The 19,856-nt window shown below is 34.4% G+C and overlaps 1 protein-coding gene across 1 annotated transcript in view; it reads left to right on the forward strand.

Annotated features, from left to right (window-relative positions):
• HHIP (hedgehog interacting protein) overlaps positions 1 to 11,478 on the forward strand; it is a 79,429-nt gene extending 67,951 nt beyond the window's left edge. Inside the window, exons 12-13 of the mRNA XM_072405878.1 lie at positions 6,823 to 6,971; positions 10,780 to 11,478. Coding sequence (XP_072261979.1) covers positions 6,823 to 6,971; positions 10,780 to 10,973 — 343 coding nt within the window. The 3' untranslated portion in view covers positions 10,974 to 11,478. The remainder of the gene's footprint in view (positions 1 to 6,822; positions 6,972 to 10,779) is intronic.
• Positions 11,479 to 19,856: the final 8,378 nt, after the last annotated feature.

Here is a 19,856-nt window from a genome sequence, read left to right on the forward strand (position 1 = left end):
TGTGATTTTCATATACTGTTTGGGAACAAAGAGCAGGCAGTGTTTTTTCATTTATCTTGTAAGGTTTCATTCAAAGTACTTTATAACTAATGAATGACAATGTCAAAAGGAAAAGAATATCCTAGCTTCCAGTATCATTTTATTTGTGAATCATCTGGTATTACTGATATACCCCGCATAAACGTAAACAATACTATGACTACATCTTTGCTCCAATAATACAATAAAGAGGTTTGCACACTGTAATATAAGAAAATATATTGTTCAAATAATGGAGGTTATACTCAAAAACTAATGGTGTCAAAAGTAATTGCCTTATTCATTGTAACCAAAAGTCCATTAGGCTATGAATGACTTTATTTTGTAAGTAATTATTAATCTTTGTACTGGCTAGCCTGCTGATATATCAGAGCAGCTATGTATCAACATTTTAGACTAAATATACTAAAAAGAATTTTGCCTAATCTAAGTAAAAATATCAAGGAATGGGTTGCATTTGTAAAAAAAAGCAATTTTTTCCCCAAATTCTCATTCATTAAACAACATCAGCCACAGACAAGGATTTCTAAACGATTCAAAAAAGTTCACCACTTTAACAAAGATAAGGTGGCTTTCATGAAAACAGCTGCCTAGAGCATGGATGCCCAGGAGGACATAAAATTCCACTTAAAGCACATTTTAAAATGTGTAATGTGTTTGTCGTGCTATACAGCAGTTTTCAGCATAATGTCTTCGATACAGTCAATGAAAGATGTGCGTAGCCCTGAGAACACCCACACTGACCGCAAAACACATTTCTACTATTCACAATGCAAAGCTTTTATTATGTGGTTATATATATGTTCCAGAAGTGTGTGATGTTTGGAGTAACAAGTGTGTTGTTTGGAAATATTCAGCACACTAGCTCACCCCTCTTCTATAAACTAACACTCTGCTAAAACCCAGTCATGCACTAAAATAATCATCTAATAATATTTTTTCTAACGCTGGCCATTGTTCTTAATCACAGTGCAGATGGCATTTTTTTGCAACAGGTTGCTGATGTATTTTAATGTGTGCAGTTCTATGTCCATTGGGGGCATGCTAAGTATACAGGCAAAGTTTATTTTATAAAACAGCCTAATTTTGGTAAATGTAATTTGTTTCCATTTTATTGAATGTTTGTGCCAAATGGCATACTGGAGCAGCGTAAAAATGATGTTATTGTAAGGCATAATAACAAGTAAAATAAACTACATCCAAACAGATTCTAGGTTTTAGTGTAGTATTATCAATCCTTTTAAATGGAATTCCTGATTGTTTGCTTTGGGTTGCAACATTGTAGAAATTATACCATTGGCAAAATAAGGAACAATGCACAAACCAATAAAAATGTTATGTAAAAAAATAAGGAACAAAGCAAAGAAAGAAAGCAAAGAAAGTATAAAATGTTTACTTGACATTTCAATAATATGAATCTGACATACTATTAAAAATAAAAGGTCATGAAAAGAATTCTCATCAGTTTGGTTTGTATTGTTCAGTCAGTAAAAATGTTGTGTCTTTTTATTTTAGAAAATCTGCTCATTGTAGAACATCCAGCAGCATGGTTCTCCCTGTGGCACAGGAAGAGTTTAATGCAAGTGGCCCTTTTAGTTGACAAACTCCTACAGGGCCTGTTGACCCAGCTGCTAAGTACTTATGCAGCAGGTGTTGTTTTTGCGACCACCCTGCTAGTATTGCAAACTGTTTAGCAGTTGCAATAACCTCTGAGCTATTAATCCCTTTTCTGGGCAAGCTGGCAGTGTATAGGTTAATTTTCATTCTGAGTGCACAAGGCCTTTCAAACATGACATAACTCAGTACCAGACGAGGTCGAGAGCAAATGTGCCATACTTTAAATCATTTGATACGCAGTTATTTGGAAACGTGAATATGAAAAGAATGACATTTCTTCATGCCAGAAAATCTATAAATAGGATTGTATATATTACATCTATTATTTCATCCATACCAACATTCAGAACTAGGGTGGTTTCCAGTATTTGTTATTTAAAGTTTTAAATGATATAAAGAAAATCTAGGTGTAGCAAGTTAAGCTTTTGTTGTACCAGTATGCAAATACTCTTATTATCTTTGGATACTTTGAAAAATGTAAATACTGCTGCTATGCTTTAAGATTTAAACAACTTTTCTTTAGGATTCACATTTTCCTAATTGAATCCAATTAGAAAAATGTGTGGAACTTGGATAAAAATTGTGTGAATCTTGTGCCAAAACATTTTTAATTAGATCCCTCATTGCATAGTTCACAGCACAATAAACTCTTGTTATACAATTTTATTTGAGTTTTAATAGGAGTTTCAAACTCAATGCAAGTACCATAATGTAGTAGGTACTGTAAGGTAATTAGCTCGACCTCCTCTTCAGTCATCTTCCCATAAACCTTATCATATGATCAGTGACATTGTTTTATTGGGATAAACAAAGGCTGAGAAATTATGTATGAGAAAATGGTAGAACCTCAGTTATGCTTTTTAAACTGTCACCACTAGGTACGTTATCCTGATACATTTTTTTTGCTGCCATCTAAAAGTATGTTTAAAGATAGATATAGATGGAAAAAAAACTGTATGAAAATACCAAAAGTTTTGCATTTAAAGAACTCACCATGGTTCTGCAGGTCTTCTTGTACATTGATATTACCTACCAAAAGAAAAAAAAACTTCCTTCAGCTCCAAAACTAAAAAGTAGGCATCTTCTTTACTACAGAGAACTCACCGAGGTTCTGCAGTCAGATTGGCGTGCCTGCTTTTGAATAAACTAAATATATTAAGTTAATTTTCATAATGAATTTCTATTTGGACCTATTCAAAAATCCAAATTATAATCATTTTAATGGTGTAGGTTTGTGAGATGTCTATAAATATTTTTTATCATATTCAGAAATGGGGTAATATTTTTTCCTTCCTGATACAATGAAAATCTCATCAGCGACATTACGCTAACATGAAGAATTTTAAGGTTCATTCTCGAAGTTCCAAGTAAAGTACAAGGCAACCCATCTACATTGTTCCCATGTAGTATTGGAAGCAAAAGTACACCCATAATATACATTCTGCATATTCTAGAAAATCTTTTAACATGGGCTTTAGTGTAAGTAACAGGTCCACTTTCATATGCTTTCCAGTATGCATATAATCAGATATTATGGTCAAAACATAGACGTTAGTAAGCTTGTATTAAGCATAGAAACATTTTATGTGATGTGCATTGGTTGTTACTTTTGGAGTTTTATGATGTGATACAATTTTCTTAACAAATACAAAATCTGGTAATTGTAAAGGTATTAAGGGAGTCATGTTTATGGAAAATCTATTGCTATATATTTAATTTCTAACTGATCTGGATCACAGGTGCAATTATTTATAGGGCCTATTAAAATATGTGAATGCATGCAAGGCAACATATATATTGAAATAGCTATAAAACACGCTCACTTATAAAGAAAGCTTCAACTTCAATATGCTCGTTCTATAACAGTGTGTTTATTTTGGCAGATTTAGCTTTCAGGTTATAGAAATGTTTTCTTTAGGCCTCTATACTCCTAGAAGACATTTTGTTAAACCAAAAAATATATGTAGAGCTTCATACCTTAAATAGTGATGTATACAAAGTAATTAAAGAATGTAATGCCCACTGTAAATACTTTTAGACGTTAATGTTGTGCCTCGTATAAGTAATATTAACTACAAGCTAATAGTTAGAAGTACAAAAATAAATCTTTAAATATTTACTATATCAAAATTAGAAGCAAGAACTGTTTGCTTTGATTTGTAAAAAACGATTACCATATTACATATATAGTAAAATGAAAATAAAAAATAATTTATGAGAGGCAAAGGCTGCTAAGTTGTCCAGTACTGGCAGGTCCAGCAAATTCAGCCAACAAGCTTATTGTTCCATGCTAAAAGAAGTCTCTATAAACCCCAAAATTTATCTACTGAACCTTCAAGAAACTAACAATTACTAGAGTAATTGTCAAAATGCATGCAATTAAAATCAGAAAAAAAGATTGCACCAAAAAGATTATAAGAGTACAGTAATCAAAGAGTATAGTTTGCACTAAACAATTCAATTGTGAAGCATAGTGGTGATCTAGGAAGCTTGCAGTCATTGGGACTGATTTATTAAAGCTCTCGAAGAATACACTTATACCAGTGAACCTGGGTGATTCAGCAAACTTGAAATGGGTATTTTAGAAGCCATTTGCTATTTGTTAGCAAATGTTTTCAATCCTGGACCAGATCCATGTGTATCCTCTTCAGCCTTGGAGAGCTTTAATAAATTATAGGCATTAAATCTATGGGCCTGATTTATTAAAGCTCTCCAAGGCTGGAAAAAATTAACTTTCATCAGTGAAGCTCGGTCATCCAGCAAACCCGAAATGGATCTGGTCCAGGATTTAAAACATTTGCTAACAAATAGAAATACCTTTTCAATAAAAAAAAATCCAGGTTTGCTGGATCACCCAGCTTCACTGATGAAAGTGTATATTACGTGTATATTAATTGATATTTTTGGTTAATGAATGATTGGAAAAGGCTAACTGCAGCCTGAATTTGGGAGATAACCATCACTAGGCGACATTTTTTGTTCAATTTTGATTAAAGAGCAAACATTTATTTTCTATATCTGTCCTTGACTTTTTTGGAGAAAATTCTCCTCGCTTTCTGCTCCTGTAACAGCAGTAAAAAGAATGGGGGGAATTGTTGTCACATGGACATGGAGTGTATTTTGATGCAGTTTGTGTCCACACTGGAGAGTTTTATTTTAATATTTTCACATAATGCCCAGAAAAGTGATAATGGTCCTATCTTGCCACCACTCTGTTCAGAACAAATGAAAAAGTTTTGTCAGTAGCTGGAATTTTAGGCAGAAATAGTAAAAAAAATGCAAGGTCTACCCACATAGTTCTGGCCCTGCCCTCTACTTCTCCCTTACGAGTGACCTAGTCAGCTATTAGATGTAGAAAATACCTGTAAAAAATAAAGTTAGGGTTTATATTTACCTCAGTCTTCCACCTAGGAGAAAATGGTATCACACACCTCTGAACTGGATCCTGGGGAATACAGAGAAGCTAAAATTGTGACCAAGTGACCTTCACTAACTCACCTTCAAAGTTTTGTTTAAATAGGATCAGAACAGTCCCAGTTATCTGGTACCTATTAAGATAAGAGGGGAGCATTTTTAAGGGGGTATTATTAATTAGTATGATCTTGTCCTAGGACCCTCAAATGCTTGCTGACAGTATGATCAGCTACAAGGAGACACAGCTATGTACTGTCTGTCTAATGTGTGTACACAAGCAATTGATCTTATTTTCGCATAAAGTAAGAATAACACCTCACATTATTCATTTTGGCAAAACATGTAGCAATTATTCCATTTATTTAGGTTTGTACACTTCACAAATAAAAATATATGTTTTAGCTAATATATTTTTGCATATCTGCAGTTATTTTGTATTTAATTTAGTAGATACTGCAAAGTCCCTTTTCTTATTCCAAATATGTGTATGGTAAGTGTGCTGTAGTGTCTTTCTGAACTCTAGAACACAGCCTACACTTGTACACAAGCATTTATGGTGCCGATTTATTGGCACTTTTCAGTGCTTTACTGTCACTGGATTTATTATGTGTTTTAATTGCTTGCACCTGGGAGCAAATACAAGTTTTCTGCTTGCTAGGATGTAGTACTAATGAGGGTTTGGTTGTGCCTGGAGTCTAAAGAAGAACACTTTCAGTCTTTGAAGCCAACTAAATCTACTGTACTATAGAGCAACTTTGCAAAATGAATATATTTTTTTTAGAAATGTTCTCCATTGTTAGTATATTTGTGTAAGTGTATGATTTTTGTTATACTTAAATTGCCAGAATGATAAAGTAGTGTGGTGCAGGTCACCCACCATGATTGCTCATCAAAACATTACACTTCAGAGTATCTATCTGGATGAATAAGCTAAAGATAGTTCCCTTACTGCCACAAGTAACCAAAACCATTTCATGCCAGTTTAGTACCCCCAATCCCGGTGAGCTTTACATTTACTCCATTTTTGTACCAGTGCCTAATCAGAGCAGTAGGGAGCCTAATTAAAGTGTAGATTACTTGGGAATGTTTGTATTACAGCATACGCTGCTTTGCCCTGCATGATTAAAGTGACAAAAAACACCTTAAAAAAGTTATACTATCCTAACAAAGTCAGAAGTTGTACAATACCTAAGATTGCAGTAATTGGGTACTAAAAACAGAAAAAGCTTTTCCAAAATCTCTAAATGGAAACAATACATGGGAAAGCTGTGATAGAAAGCTGCTGTATCTTAGACAATGAATTGTAACTGCATTCATAACATTTTTATTTTACTTTTGGATTGAGTAAGAAAAAGTCCGAACCCCTGTAAAGCTTTATTGGATTTTATGGCATCTATGGGGAGAGTTTCAGTTCTAAGGCATTTTTTCAATGCTCATTGAATGATATTTAAACTTGATTCATTCTGTAAAAGGTGGAGCAAAGTCCTCATGAATACCAGAGGCCAAATAAAAACTTCACAGTATCAAAACTCTCCTTCTTTAGTTAAAAAAAATGATTTACCTGCTCCATTGATCAATGATATATCTGTCCCACAATTAGTATGGAGTTTTGGGGTTATGAAGTGGTTTCCATTTGTAAAGTTGTCTTACTATGTAGGTCCCTAAAATAGTTGCCACTAAGGATATCTATTGCATTTAAATCACTTGTATAATTACAAAATGTGAACATTTGCCATTTTTATTGCTTTCCAGGCCAACAATGCCTGAAGAATGCAAGCGGCCTGTTCTCCTTCCACAACCGCTGTCCTCAGAATGCTCCCGTCACTGTAAAAATGGCCATTGTACACCCACTGGAAAATGCTGTTGCAATCAAGGATGGGAAGGAGAGTTCTGTCGAATGGGTTAGTAATTTTTCTATTATGAATACCATGCTTTTGCTATGTGTTTTCCATTAATTTATCATCATTGCCCCACAGAAATACTCTGAACTATACTCAAATTCATGTAACTCGAGAGAAAAAGGATTACAGGGATTTAGTGACATTACCAAGAATTGTGACGTAAATGGTCTATAGGTTTCTGGGTGCCTTTGAATATATAATTTGGGACCCTGATACTTTTGTAGCTGTAATTTTATTGTGGTGGATCAATGCTGGAAAAGGCCCAATTTCTCCGTATAATGACATTTTGCATACCATATGACATATGAGCCTTACTGCTGTCTTTGTACTATGATGGAAATTTTCTTCAGTTGATCCACAGTACAGCACCTAGATTTGAGATAATCTGATAATATGCCTTGTTTGGAGTTATGTTACTTGTCTATGTTTTAGTCTATTACTAAATACAAAAAACAATAATGATTTATTCAATGATTACATTAGAAAGAAACAGGCTGGTCCTCCACAACTGCATGCAAAAGTATAAGGTTATCCACAACAACTAATCGAATTTATGCATTTAGCTTTGCCAGACCATTGAAAACTCACTGTGGGATATATACATACCATAATGAAGACAGAGATACAAATGCTATAAAATGGAGAATGGCCATGCAAAGCACAAGAACCTATAAGAGCCATCCAAAAAATGGACTATAATAAAATCATTAAGTGGTTGTTACGACTTAATTGAACATTAAATATAATATTTTTTCATTGTTTTATTGGATAAACCTTGTATTTCCCCTGAGAACCAAATGAACAGAAAAATAATTGGATTTACAACTTTACCTTTTACTTGAGGCATTTCCTATTCAAATGAATGGCTCACAGTTTTCACATATATACCCAGACTAGATCACCTAGATAAGACTTAGGGAGTCCAATATGTTGGATATTCTAGTTTTTATATTGGGAAAACTATTTTATAAAATAGTAAATGCACAATTACGATAATAAAAGGTTAGCCAATAGCGGTACACGTTGGCACCCTATCAAAAACTAAAGATGTTTCCCTTCACTTCCTGTCCTACTGACAATGGCTTCACCACACAGGAAGTAAGGTAAAATCTTCACACAGCACCTGTCCTTCTGCAATAAAGAACCTGCCTGCTCACAATGTCCTCATTTTTAATTTTAGTTCTTCTTTAAGGGTTCAAGGCTTTGTTTTCTTTTTTGGACAAGTGATAACAATGTGTGTTCTTGTTTCTGTCAAATACAAATTATTTATAGCTAGCAGCAGAAACTGTCACTGCCAGTACTTTTCTGATCAGTTTAAATAATACAAATTTTAGACCTTAGTTCTTTAACCTTGTGAAAAAAGTGCACCACCCAGCATGCTGGCCAGGGAAAAAAGGAAATATTATGGCTTTTGTACAATCAGATTTTGCTGAAGTTCTCTGAGGATGAACATATTTATGCCATTACAATATGTATTATGTAATTAAGCAAATAATTAAGTGCTGATTAGGCTAGTAGGGAATGAGTTGTTAATATCTGGCCGGAGGTTGTAGTCTGTATTTAAAAACAATTTACAAATATTACAAAGCTTTCAATGGACTAATTTTAATTATTTCAATATTCTGGTAGGCCCATTCTAATTTAGGTCTTGTAATACAACTTTAACTTGTTGTTTGTGCAATAACACAAGGACTGATTTTGGAAAAAATCCTCCTTTTCTGTCTACTTTATATAGAACAAACATGGTTCATTAAAATGTGCCAATGATCAGGCTATGGACATTTAGGTATATAAATATCTCAATTATTTAAAGAGCTTTAGGAAAAATGTACATAGCTAATTGGTAAAATATTATAATTTAGGTTGTTTTGATGGAAACTTTTTGAATAATCTGCTACACAGTTGTCACCAAATGAAGGAAACATATTGTAAGTGGCACCAGAACAGCAGGAGAGGAAAAAGAACAATTGATTAATGTCATTTTAGGTTATGTTTGATGTAAAGATTCCAAATATGGTATTGGTTTTGCTAGATTGGCTCTAGTTTTTGAAATAATGACCTCAATAATACCCTCATAGAAAAGTAATGAAACATGAAAACTAAGCAAAATTAAACTAGATCTGCCTACATATTCAAAATTAAATTTTGATGAATGAAATACTTAATGTCAATATATTCTATATTCAGTATATTTACAGAACTAATCACAAAGAAGTCATTGAAAAACTCTGTTTGTATGATTTCCCTTTATGATGATGATCAGGACAATCACATTGAAGGCTCCAGCAGTAGTCTGCCATCATTTGTCTATCCCATCTACCCTGATACCTTTCTTCTATCACCTTTATATCTTGATGGAACCTCTCTCCTTTTTCCTCACTCAAATCGCCAGGGTTTTCTGGAAGTTTTTGCATATGGCTATGGAGGTGGTGTACCTTTATGCCCATGGTAGCACCCACATTTTTAAAGTTTAAGAGCAAGTTTTGCACCAGTTCTACATAATTGTGGGCTTTATGGTTACCCGAGAAGTTCCTGACAACCATGACATAGCTGTGCCAGGCAGAAACTTCAGTATGAGTCATGTAACTTGTGAAATTTGAATCATTTATCAGTTTCCGAATCTGGGGTCCATCAAAGATTCCTGCTTTTAATTTTTCAGTACTCAATCTAATTGGTAAAATATTATAATTTAGGTTGTTTTGATGGAAACTTTTTGAATAATCTGCTACACAGTTGTCACCAAATGAAGGAAACATATTGTACGTGGCACCAGAACAGCAGGAGACTTTATGTGTAGTGGAGGGAGAATGATTTTTTGTTTGTCAACCATTGGCTTGGTAATGATGTTCACTGCACCTTTTTTCATGTTTTTCCTTGGAGGGCACATCTTCCGGTCTCAGACAGTTCTTTTCTTTTAGCCTGGATGCTAAAAGTTCAGATGCTTGTTTTGACAGACAGACAGGTCACATATTAAATCATTGAGCTCTTCTTGGGAGAACTACTGGTTTGATGAAACACTTCCTTCTTATTCACTTCCACTGCTAACTTCTGGATTACACTCCAAACCCTGTATATCCTCCATGTCAGATACAGGAATATCAGGGAGTGTACTGAGCACTGTTATGGGAACATCAGCAGCATGCGGCACAGGTCATCTTGGTCATTCCCACTTGTTAGGAAAGAAATATATATGAATAAAAAGAAGGCAAAAAAAAATATATGAATAAAAAGAAGGCAAATGAAAGCTTCATGAAAATATTGCTACATTTAATATATAAAATGCAAAACATCGGTGTAAATAAAGATTGATAATAATATGCTGTGTTAACATTTGTTGTTGGTAAAATCATCTGTTCCGATTCCTGTATCACATAAACTAGAGCCAATTCAATGAAACTCATGTCATTTCTGGATTCAGCAGACCTGAAATACACTAAATATATTGAAAAATTCCTGGCAAGTGAAAAAAACTTTTGTTGAGCTGTTATAGTTAGCTGTAAACAGGAACAGACAAAAGTGGATATTGCCTTTTGGACATTATAGATCCACAAAAAAGATGGATAATAAATGCTATATGCTAAATTTGTCCCACAACCCTGGCTTTCAGCATTATATTTTATAGAAAATAAGGGGAACAAGATTGCTAACTTTTCCATATGCTGCACCAGTTGTTTACCATGGAAGAGGGCAGAGAAAGTATAGAATTGATGATAGTGTATAAGCTTGCTTTCATCTTATATTTTCTGACTGTATTGTCTTCATGTTTCTGGAACTCCCATTAACTGGCTTTGTATTTTTTATTTAACAGCAAAATGTGAACCAGCATGTCGACATGGAGGTGTCTGTGTGAGGCCAAACAAGTGTTTATGTAAAAAAGGATACCTGGGTTCACAGTGTGAACAAGTGGACAGAAACATTCGCAGGGTGGCCAGGGCAGGAATTCTAGACCAAATCATCGATGTGACGTCATATTTGCTGGACCTCACCAGCTACATTGTATAGTTACTGCGGACTGCTTGGATATGTTCTGAACGGGCATTTATTTTTAAAACATGTAAATTAAACAGACAAAAAAGGACTTTGTAATTCTGCTCTAAATCCCTGTGTTTTAAAATATTTTTATTAATTTAAATATATTGTCCATAAAAGTGAGTTTGTGTGTGTAATTTATGAATATTTGAGTGTATATGTATGTGTGAAGATATAGACATATTCATTTATTAAACATTCTGTTATTGTAAACACTGGCTGCAACAAGGTCGTGTGAGCAACTCTATGCTTTTTGTCTATAAAGTAACATTAAAATAGTTATTTAGATGATATGTCATGTGTACAGTATTTCATTTGTATTCACTGTGGGAGGGACAAGTTTTAATAAATCACTTTCTTTTCTTTTTTATATATAATTATCTCAGGTAATTGCATTTTTAGCTTTCACAGGTAATTTTACTATATTATCATAGTAATGCAAGTATTCTTTGCAATAAACCTGTAATTTGTAATATTACTTTTTTACTTGTGTGTCCGTTTTTTGGTACTTTTTCAATGTTCATTTGGAGAGACTAGACCTACTTTGTGGTTTTAACATGAGGTCTGGTCCGGGATACTGTAGATTCAACAATGTTTTGGATACATTTAACAGAGATTTTGGTATGTATTGACATGATAGCATCAGACAATTGCTGCAGATTTGTCAGCTGCAAATCTATGATGTGAATCTCCCATTCTACCACATCCCAAAGGTGTTCTATTAAATTGAGATCTGGTGACTGTGGAGGCCATTTGGGTAAACTGAGTTTATTGTCAAGTTCAAGAAACCAGATCTTCAGATGATTTGAGATTTCCTGCTGGAAGTAACCAACAGAAGATTGGTCCATTGCATCCATAAAGGAATGGACTTGGTCATCTACCATGCTAAGGTAAGCTGTGGCATTTAAATGATGCTTATTTGGTACTTAGGGGCTCAACGTGTACCAAGAAAATATTTTTCACACCATTACACCACCGGCCTGAACCATTATTATAAAGGCAGCATAGATACACAGTTTTATGTTGAAACCAAATTGTGACTTCACCATGAAGATGTTGCAGCTGAAATCAAGACTCACCATACCAGGCAACAATTTCAAATCCCCTCTTGTCTAATTTTGGTGAGTCTGTGTGAATTGTATCCTCAGGTGGTCTTCTGCATACTTCAAGTGTAAGGAGTGCAGTTACTTTTGCCTTTATATCAATTTGAATCAGTTTGGCCATTCTACTCTGACTTCTGACACGAGCAAGGCATTTTTACACAGAGAACTGCAACTTTGAACCTTTCTCTGTAAGCCCAGGTTTGTGCATGAAAATCCTAGCAGATTTCTGAGAAACTCAGATCAACCCAGGTGGCACCAACAAGTATGCCATTTCCAAAGGCACTTAAACCACCTTTTTTCCCCATTCTGATGCTTGAAATTCAGCAGGTTATCTTGACAATGTCTACTTGCTTATATGTTTGGTGGATTACATAATTGCATTAACAAGCATATAAATGGGCTTCCTTCAGTGGTTGTTGAAGGTTTATTAAGATTTTACTAATTGACCTCTTATTTGATGGTGTCTGCATAGTTCTGGGTTCAGTGCTGTATGGTCAGTATGGTAACACTAGTAATCTTTTAGGTTTTTTGAAGGGTGGCATTATGACCTATTTTTTATTACGGGGTTCCCTGAGACCTGAAATTAATTTCAAGGGTTCCTTTGGGGTAAAGAAAGATTGAGAAAGGCTGTTTATGCTGATTTCTCTAAGCTATAGGGAATGCTATTTGCCATTATGATTGTTAATTTTAGCCTAGTAATGGCTATTTTCAGCTCTTCAAGCTTGGTGAAATGAACCTTATGTCTGAATTCGAAAGTCTTTTGCTTAATAAATAATGTGAATGTTGGGAATCAACTACTATATTAGGTTGTAAGGTAGGTTGCAGGTTGTAAATCGTGTAGTAGAAAACAGCTAAAACTCCTTTCAAGTTTTTCTCCCATTTTCTGTTCTGGGGGCAACATTTTACAAGACAAGGAGTAAAGTAAAAACCAGAAAGGGGCTTTCATCCTTCCCCACTCTACCCAAACAGTTTTGGCTAAAGATAGGTTTTTAAATCAGGCAACACCTAGTAAGAAAACTTCCTAAGTTGGCAAAAGAAATTAATATAGTGACAATAGAAGGTTGTTCTTAAATACACAAATAAAATAAACCTTGTTCCTGGAACTAACATGAATGCAACGACCCAGACTAAAGTTCTAAATTTAGATCAAATTGTTTTAAAAGTCTGGTTGACCTGTAAGTGTGATATCTGCTGACACACACCAACAAACCCTTGATATAACCAATTTTCTGACTAGGACATCAAAGGGATAGACTAGTTTAGTGGTAAATTGGGAATGAAATAGCAAAACACTTTGTAAAGCATTCCTGTGTTTGTGTGAAATGTTCTTGGCCAGCATAATATTGCTGGGTATACAACCTCAAATAAAATATCTGCCAAAGGCTCTGTACCTTAAGAACATCATTTGCTGTTAAATGAATCCTCTTAGTATTTGTGCTTTCCGCCTTGGAATGATACCTGTGTGGAACTTCAGGATGTGTTCTGTAAGAGTGATGGATGAGAAAGAAGTATCCATTTCCTAATATATCAGTCAGTCCTTTTTTAGTTACTGACGAGAGTTTTTTTTAAATATATTGATGGCGTTCGTCTCATGCTGAAGAATAAATTTCAGGAAGTGAGGTTTCTGTTCTGAAAGACCACAATCCGTAGTAGAGGAAGAATGCTATCCTTAGTAGTTCTTCATCACACTCAAAAGAACACGCAGCTTGAGACCATTGATGCTTAAATAACAGATGATGAAAATAACTATTAGTACAAATAGAATAATATGTTTAAAGAGAAACTTATAAGGAATTCAAGGTTATTTTTTATAAAACGAGAAGAGGTGGAAATTTTAAAGCTCAACCATCCGACAGTTCTTTTTCCCTTCCTGGAATTTGGAAAGCAGCTAATGTGCAGTTTATTAAATGTAAAATGTTTCTTTTCCCAACTGTTTCTGCGCATCATGGTGACAGCAGAGCTTACATAAAGCAGAATTGAGGAATCTTATAATGTGTCATGGGAGTAGAGTTTTCTTTCCTGGTTTAGGCCTACTGAGTTTAAAAGAAAGAAAGGACATATGCAGTAATATTTTCTTTAAACCCTTGGATGTGTTTCTAACTGTAAAATGCAAGGGAACGTTATACGTAAAAGGGGTTATTGTTTTTCTGCCCGAATATACTCCTCTAATAACATTTTTTTTTACTCAGTACTGTTTTATGAGTAGATTGCTCAATTCAGTCTCTTCATTGGGTTGAACATAATAGGAGATGGCGGTCACTGGTTGACCCCGTCCCTTCAATGACTTAATCTGGTATCAGGAATTATTTATATTTTTATTTATTTCCCAAGTTTAAAGATGAATGCACCTCCACTTACTTATGTCATGTGAAAATGGAGATTAGCTGTGACATCTGTATTGAGCTTCCATTGAACAATACTTACCATAATAGAGTGCATTCATAATGCAGCACAATGTGGACTTCACTGACAGCCTGTTTAAAACAGCATTGGAAAGAAAAGAGCATGAAGACCAAGTTGCCCTTTTGGCTCAGTAAAAGGTGGTCCCATTTAATCACAGCACAATTCATTGGGCAGGCAGTGTGACCAATTCCCAATGATCAAGCCAGTATTTAACAGTTAATAGCAACCTTTTGTACTCAGTCTTTTCCCTGAGAAGAAAATGCAAGACATGAGACATTTTATTATGTACTTGTGATCTAGTTTATATTTTTTAAGTAGCATGATCTCTGGGTAATATATTATATATATATTTACCACCATATGCATGCCCTCCTTTTACAGAACATAAATATGTTTATTTTAGTGTTGTATATAACACATAGAAAATAATAGAAAAGGGCAGTGATCATCTTGGTTGAGAGTTAAACATGATCATTTAAATGCTATATTAAATATTATTATAAAGGTATGAAGGGGCATTCGGCACAGGTAGCTTTTTCACAAACCTGTTAGAAATCTAATCTAATCCAATGTTGTTTCTAAGATACCTAGCGATCTAAAAGAGACCACCAACTTTTTTCATATCACAGTGGATCTTATGGTGAAGTAAATCTATTTCACTAAATCTATTTTAGACATGCTATGTACTATCCTATTTACAAGTGTCACCTTCCAACTTTATATGGTCAACAGTACATAATTTATATCCTAAATATTCAGAATTTATTTTAAAAAGCGCCTCAATATAGTTACATGGGAATATCTATAAAAAATACATTTCCATACAGTCATTGAAGAGTTCTCACGTAATCCAGATAATTGCAGACCAACAAGATAAAAGTCTAATAGTCACAAGTCCCACAAAACACACTGTGTTGCACTTTTGGATTTGTACATAAAGCCCATATAAAAACTTGACAACATGACAAGCAACCAGTCAGAGAGAGAAAAAGGATGTCTTAGCACCACAGGTATAAGTAAGCAACAGGTATAAATGTGTGGCTTGGTATGGTCCTGGTGGTGATATATAGAACAGGTATACATGGCATGCAGAGTGAAAGCATTGCAGAGATAAGAAATAGTTTCCAGAGTACCACATGTTGAAATGAGTTGTTAAAATGATTTGCTCCAAACTGACAAAATGTATAGCTTTTATTATGATAAATTTGGAACAAAAGTGTCACACATAATGAGCCATTTATCTTTAGAAATCTATATGGGTTGTCAAGCTTAAGCTAACATTTTACAGACCCAATACATTGCCTTACATCCATACAGTCCATGACATCATCTCTAAACTGATTCTCCTTATGAATTCCATTTCCTACAAGGGGGTATTGCAAGGAGCAGACACTCTGCAGGGATTGTCTGTGACCACACAGGTTATTTATGTAGTTTGGTCTGTCTGCCATTTTGGTATGTAGATATGCACAGTTATATATATGTGATAAATTTACATTTGTGTATACTGTAAAAGCAGCCTGAATGGCAGCCCTAAGTATTATCTGTAAAAGTAAAAGAGTTAATTACACATGAAAAAATTCTATGATTACTAGAGAATAAGACATTTTATTATTGGTATAAATTTGAAATGATATATACTGTTAGGTGGCATTTAAAGAAGCACCTCCAGTCAATATATTATGTAGAGTTCCTGGTGCAAAAGCCTAGGTTGTAATACAATTATTTACACGTAAATTATTTCAAACTCCATGTAAATGAATAGGAGAATCTTGAATTTCAATTAGTTCATTATCATAATCTTCCCACATATTTGGGTGTCATTTATCAAAGAGCTCTTTTTAGCTCTTTTCTGCTTCAGATCGTTCTCCAATAAATACTTACAAGCCCTTGTTCTGCACTATGCATCTAAGTAGATACAGATATCTTTTTTATGTCAGTACAGCACCAACTGACTCTCCCACCTTCTTGATGAATCGAGATCTGATCTGAAAAAAAAAACAGTGTGGGGGTCTTCCATAATATTTAAACCAGACCATTTATTAGGCTTGGAACCTTTATGGATTGCTTACCTGTGCGCAGGAGGCAGTGTCTGAACACACTTTGATTAAGTTCTAACAATCCAGAAAGGGGTGCATTAATCAGACCAAATGGTCCAATGTTATCTAATTCAAACCAGCCTTAAACACCAATACTGCTGTCTAGTCCATCTATGAGAGTTTTCAGATGATAATAGGTAGAAATGAAGATCCCCCTGCTATTTGTCCACTTCCTGATTCTTCAAACCCTCTGAGGATCCCTATTGCCCATTTGAGTATCTGTGTTACTTTCACCATATTTGGTGCCTCTAATGGTTAAGAAGTTTAACTTTTTGGACTTTGAAGGTATACCTACACAAATAAAACATAGTATAAATAGATCCATTATTACATTTAAATGTGTTTCTCCATCCTGCATTGGGCAATAGTTACATTTCAAAAAAATAAAGAAGTATGTTAGAATGTTTACACACATACCTAGACCTTTATACCTGCATAAGAGCTATTGGAAAACACTGAGGAAGATGATGTAACAATCTTAATTAATTGCTTTCAACCTACAATATTTTCACTGTTAAGCCTTGGATTTTTTTTTTTTCATTTTAAATATTGCGGAAGATCATTCAGCTTGGTCCCTATTACTGCGCAAATCAGATTGTTTTGTACTTGAATGTTTCTTTATTTATTTATGTTTCTCTTTTTAACCTCTTAAAAGAAATATAGAAATATGTTGATTGCCATTGCTGACCTTGTTTTTTGAAAATACTAGCTTCATGGCTGTCATGCTGATACTAATATTATTTCTAAGTTTCTGATTTGGAACATACAGACATTTCATGTATATTTTATTCTAAGTTTCTAACTCAGAAGTATTAAAGCTAGAAAAAGTCAGACAATAATTCTTAGAATAGCCAGCCAGCAATGGCAGCCTACATATTTCTATCATGACAAGTACACTTTAAAAAAATGATAGAAAAATATTTTTGATTCCTGTGAAACTGCCCTCTGCTGCATTTGTCCAGTTTTAATAGGAACTGTATACTTATACTAATGAACTGTAATTCTCTGATTAGAATAGATGTGTGTGATTTATTGCATGTAAGTAAAACATTAATTCCATATTACAATACCAAAGGGGTTAAGTACCAATGTGATTTAGGAGCAGCACTCTGGAGCATAATCAACAGCATATACCTAATACCCTATAATTTCCTGAAACATCATTTATTCTAAGCTAACAACAAATCCACAGTCATTTTTATAGTAGAGTTGAAGTAATCTTATCCTCGCTTTAGAAATGTTTAAACATTTGTCAGGATATAGTAGAAAAAAAAAACAGTTACGTTTGGACAGTGGAAATTAAAACAAACCAATCAATATTGTTCTGTTCTGTATAAAACCAGGACTATGCCAAAAAAATACTTTGTTATTAATAATCCTGTAATTTAAAATGAAAGATGGTAAATTTATTATCATCAACAATGTCACTGATAATATTCAGTTGTGTACTGGAAACAAATTTCAGTGCTGATTTAGGTGGGGTGGGCAATTTATCATTTATTCTTGCTTTCTCCACGCTCATAGCATTCATCTGTCAGAAGTGTTCACACATCACAAAGTCGATTACTTGTTGAAGATTAATTCAAGAATGCATCCATGCCACTATAAATTGCATGGACCTATGCATTAAAGGCGCATATGTTTATTATATTGGATTATTATAATGTTTAATAATAATATTAAATCTACTGTTTTATGCCTACATTATGATGAGAAATAATATAAAAATGCAGCTAGATAGGATCACTTAGTACTTCAAACAACTTGAGATCACTGCATTGCAGTGATTGCATCAGTTGAGCTAAACTTAAAATTCTGGGTGGTATTTTTTACTTTCTGCGGCCTAGTATAACTGTTTACGACATATACATCTTTAAAGCTAAGGTAACTCAATGAAAAATGTACACTCCTACCTATTTGGCTTTAGGTACCGGTATATAATTACCATGGGCCCGATATATTAAAGCTCTGAAAGACTGGAGAAGATAGACTTTCATGAGAGATCTCGCAAACCTGGAATGGATTTTTTAAGACCAATCTGCTATTAGTTGTCAATTGTTTTCAATCCTGGACAAGATCCAGTTTACTGAATCACCCAGGTTCACCCATGATAGTCTACCTTTACCATACTTGGAGAGCTTTAGTAAATCAGGCCCTTTAAGTGCATAATAAATATATACATACAATCATTTCCATATCTCTCTGGGGCAATATAACTAACAAAGTAGGCAGACAGATTTCCTTCTTACAGTTTCCTTTGAAATTTGGCCTAGGGGACAGAAAGTGTAAATCTAACCATTGAGTGTTATGACCATTGCAGTTCTATATGCTATAGTGTGATTTGTTGAAATGGCACAAACCAACCTCTGTTATGTATAATACCACAGTACACTTTTATATTGACAAAAATGCACAATGACAGGAGAAACACCTTAAGGACCTATTTGGACTTGAGCTTGCATTAGAAACAGGAATGTGTTACTGACAATCAGGAACTTGAAGTGTGAATAATTGCAAGCCGGGCTATGGCCTATGCTGGTTATGTAGAAATGTATCGCTACTTAATTGCTAAAATGATTAAAAACAGCCAGCATATTTAATCCACATTTCTGGCAACCACTCAAGACTGAAAAAAACGCATATTTTTAAGTTGAGTTAACCAATGTATTCATAAAGGTACTACTACACATTGTTGAAAGTTGTTTGGCCTTCTGTTCAACAAAAACTCCTTGCCCGGGGTTATTAAAGGTCTATGTACTGTAAAAGTCTAACTACAAATCATGGAGGCACTCAAGCACACTTGCCATTTCCCTGCTATCTTTGAAACCTTGCCATGGGTATGCCAGCATGCTAGTTGGATGTACAGTCATTTACCACTCTTCCTAGAGCTGATTCATATATGCAAACCCACACAAATATACAAAGTTCCAACAAACATACTATATGTGTAAGTTGTGACAGACATGTGAAAAGAATTAGTGTATCAGAGGATTAAAATATGACATGGTCAGGAAGACATCACCAGGAGTGATCTTCAAATGTTGCGAAGAAGAGGGTTGACTTTGGCACTGTGAGTAAATTCTAAACAACAGATGGGGGATTCATGAAGTAATTAATGAGATCCTCTACTGAAGGGAGCCAAGACAGGGAACGTTTCCTCTGGAAAGTGCTTCTTCCCTTCAATGAAGAGGCTGATTGTCGAATACAGAAGGTTTTCAAGACAATTTTATGGCTTTGACCACATGCATTGC

The sequence above is a fragment of the Pyxicephalus adspersus genome, chromosome 3 (genome assembly GCF_032062135.1).
Source record: "Pyxicephalus adspersus chromosome 3, UCB_Pads_2.0, whole genome shotgun sequence".
Classification (NCBI taxonomy): Eukaryota; Metazoa; Chordata; class Amphibia; order Anura; family Pyxicephalidae; genus Pyxicephalus; species Pyxicephalus adspersus.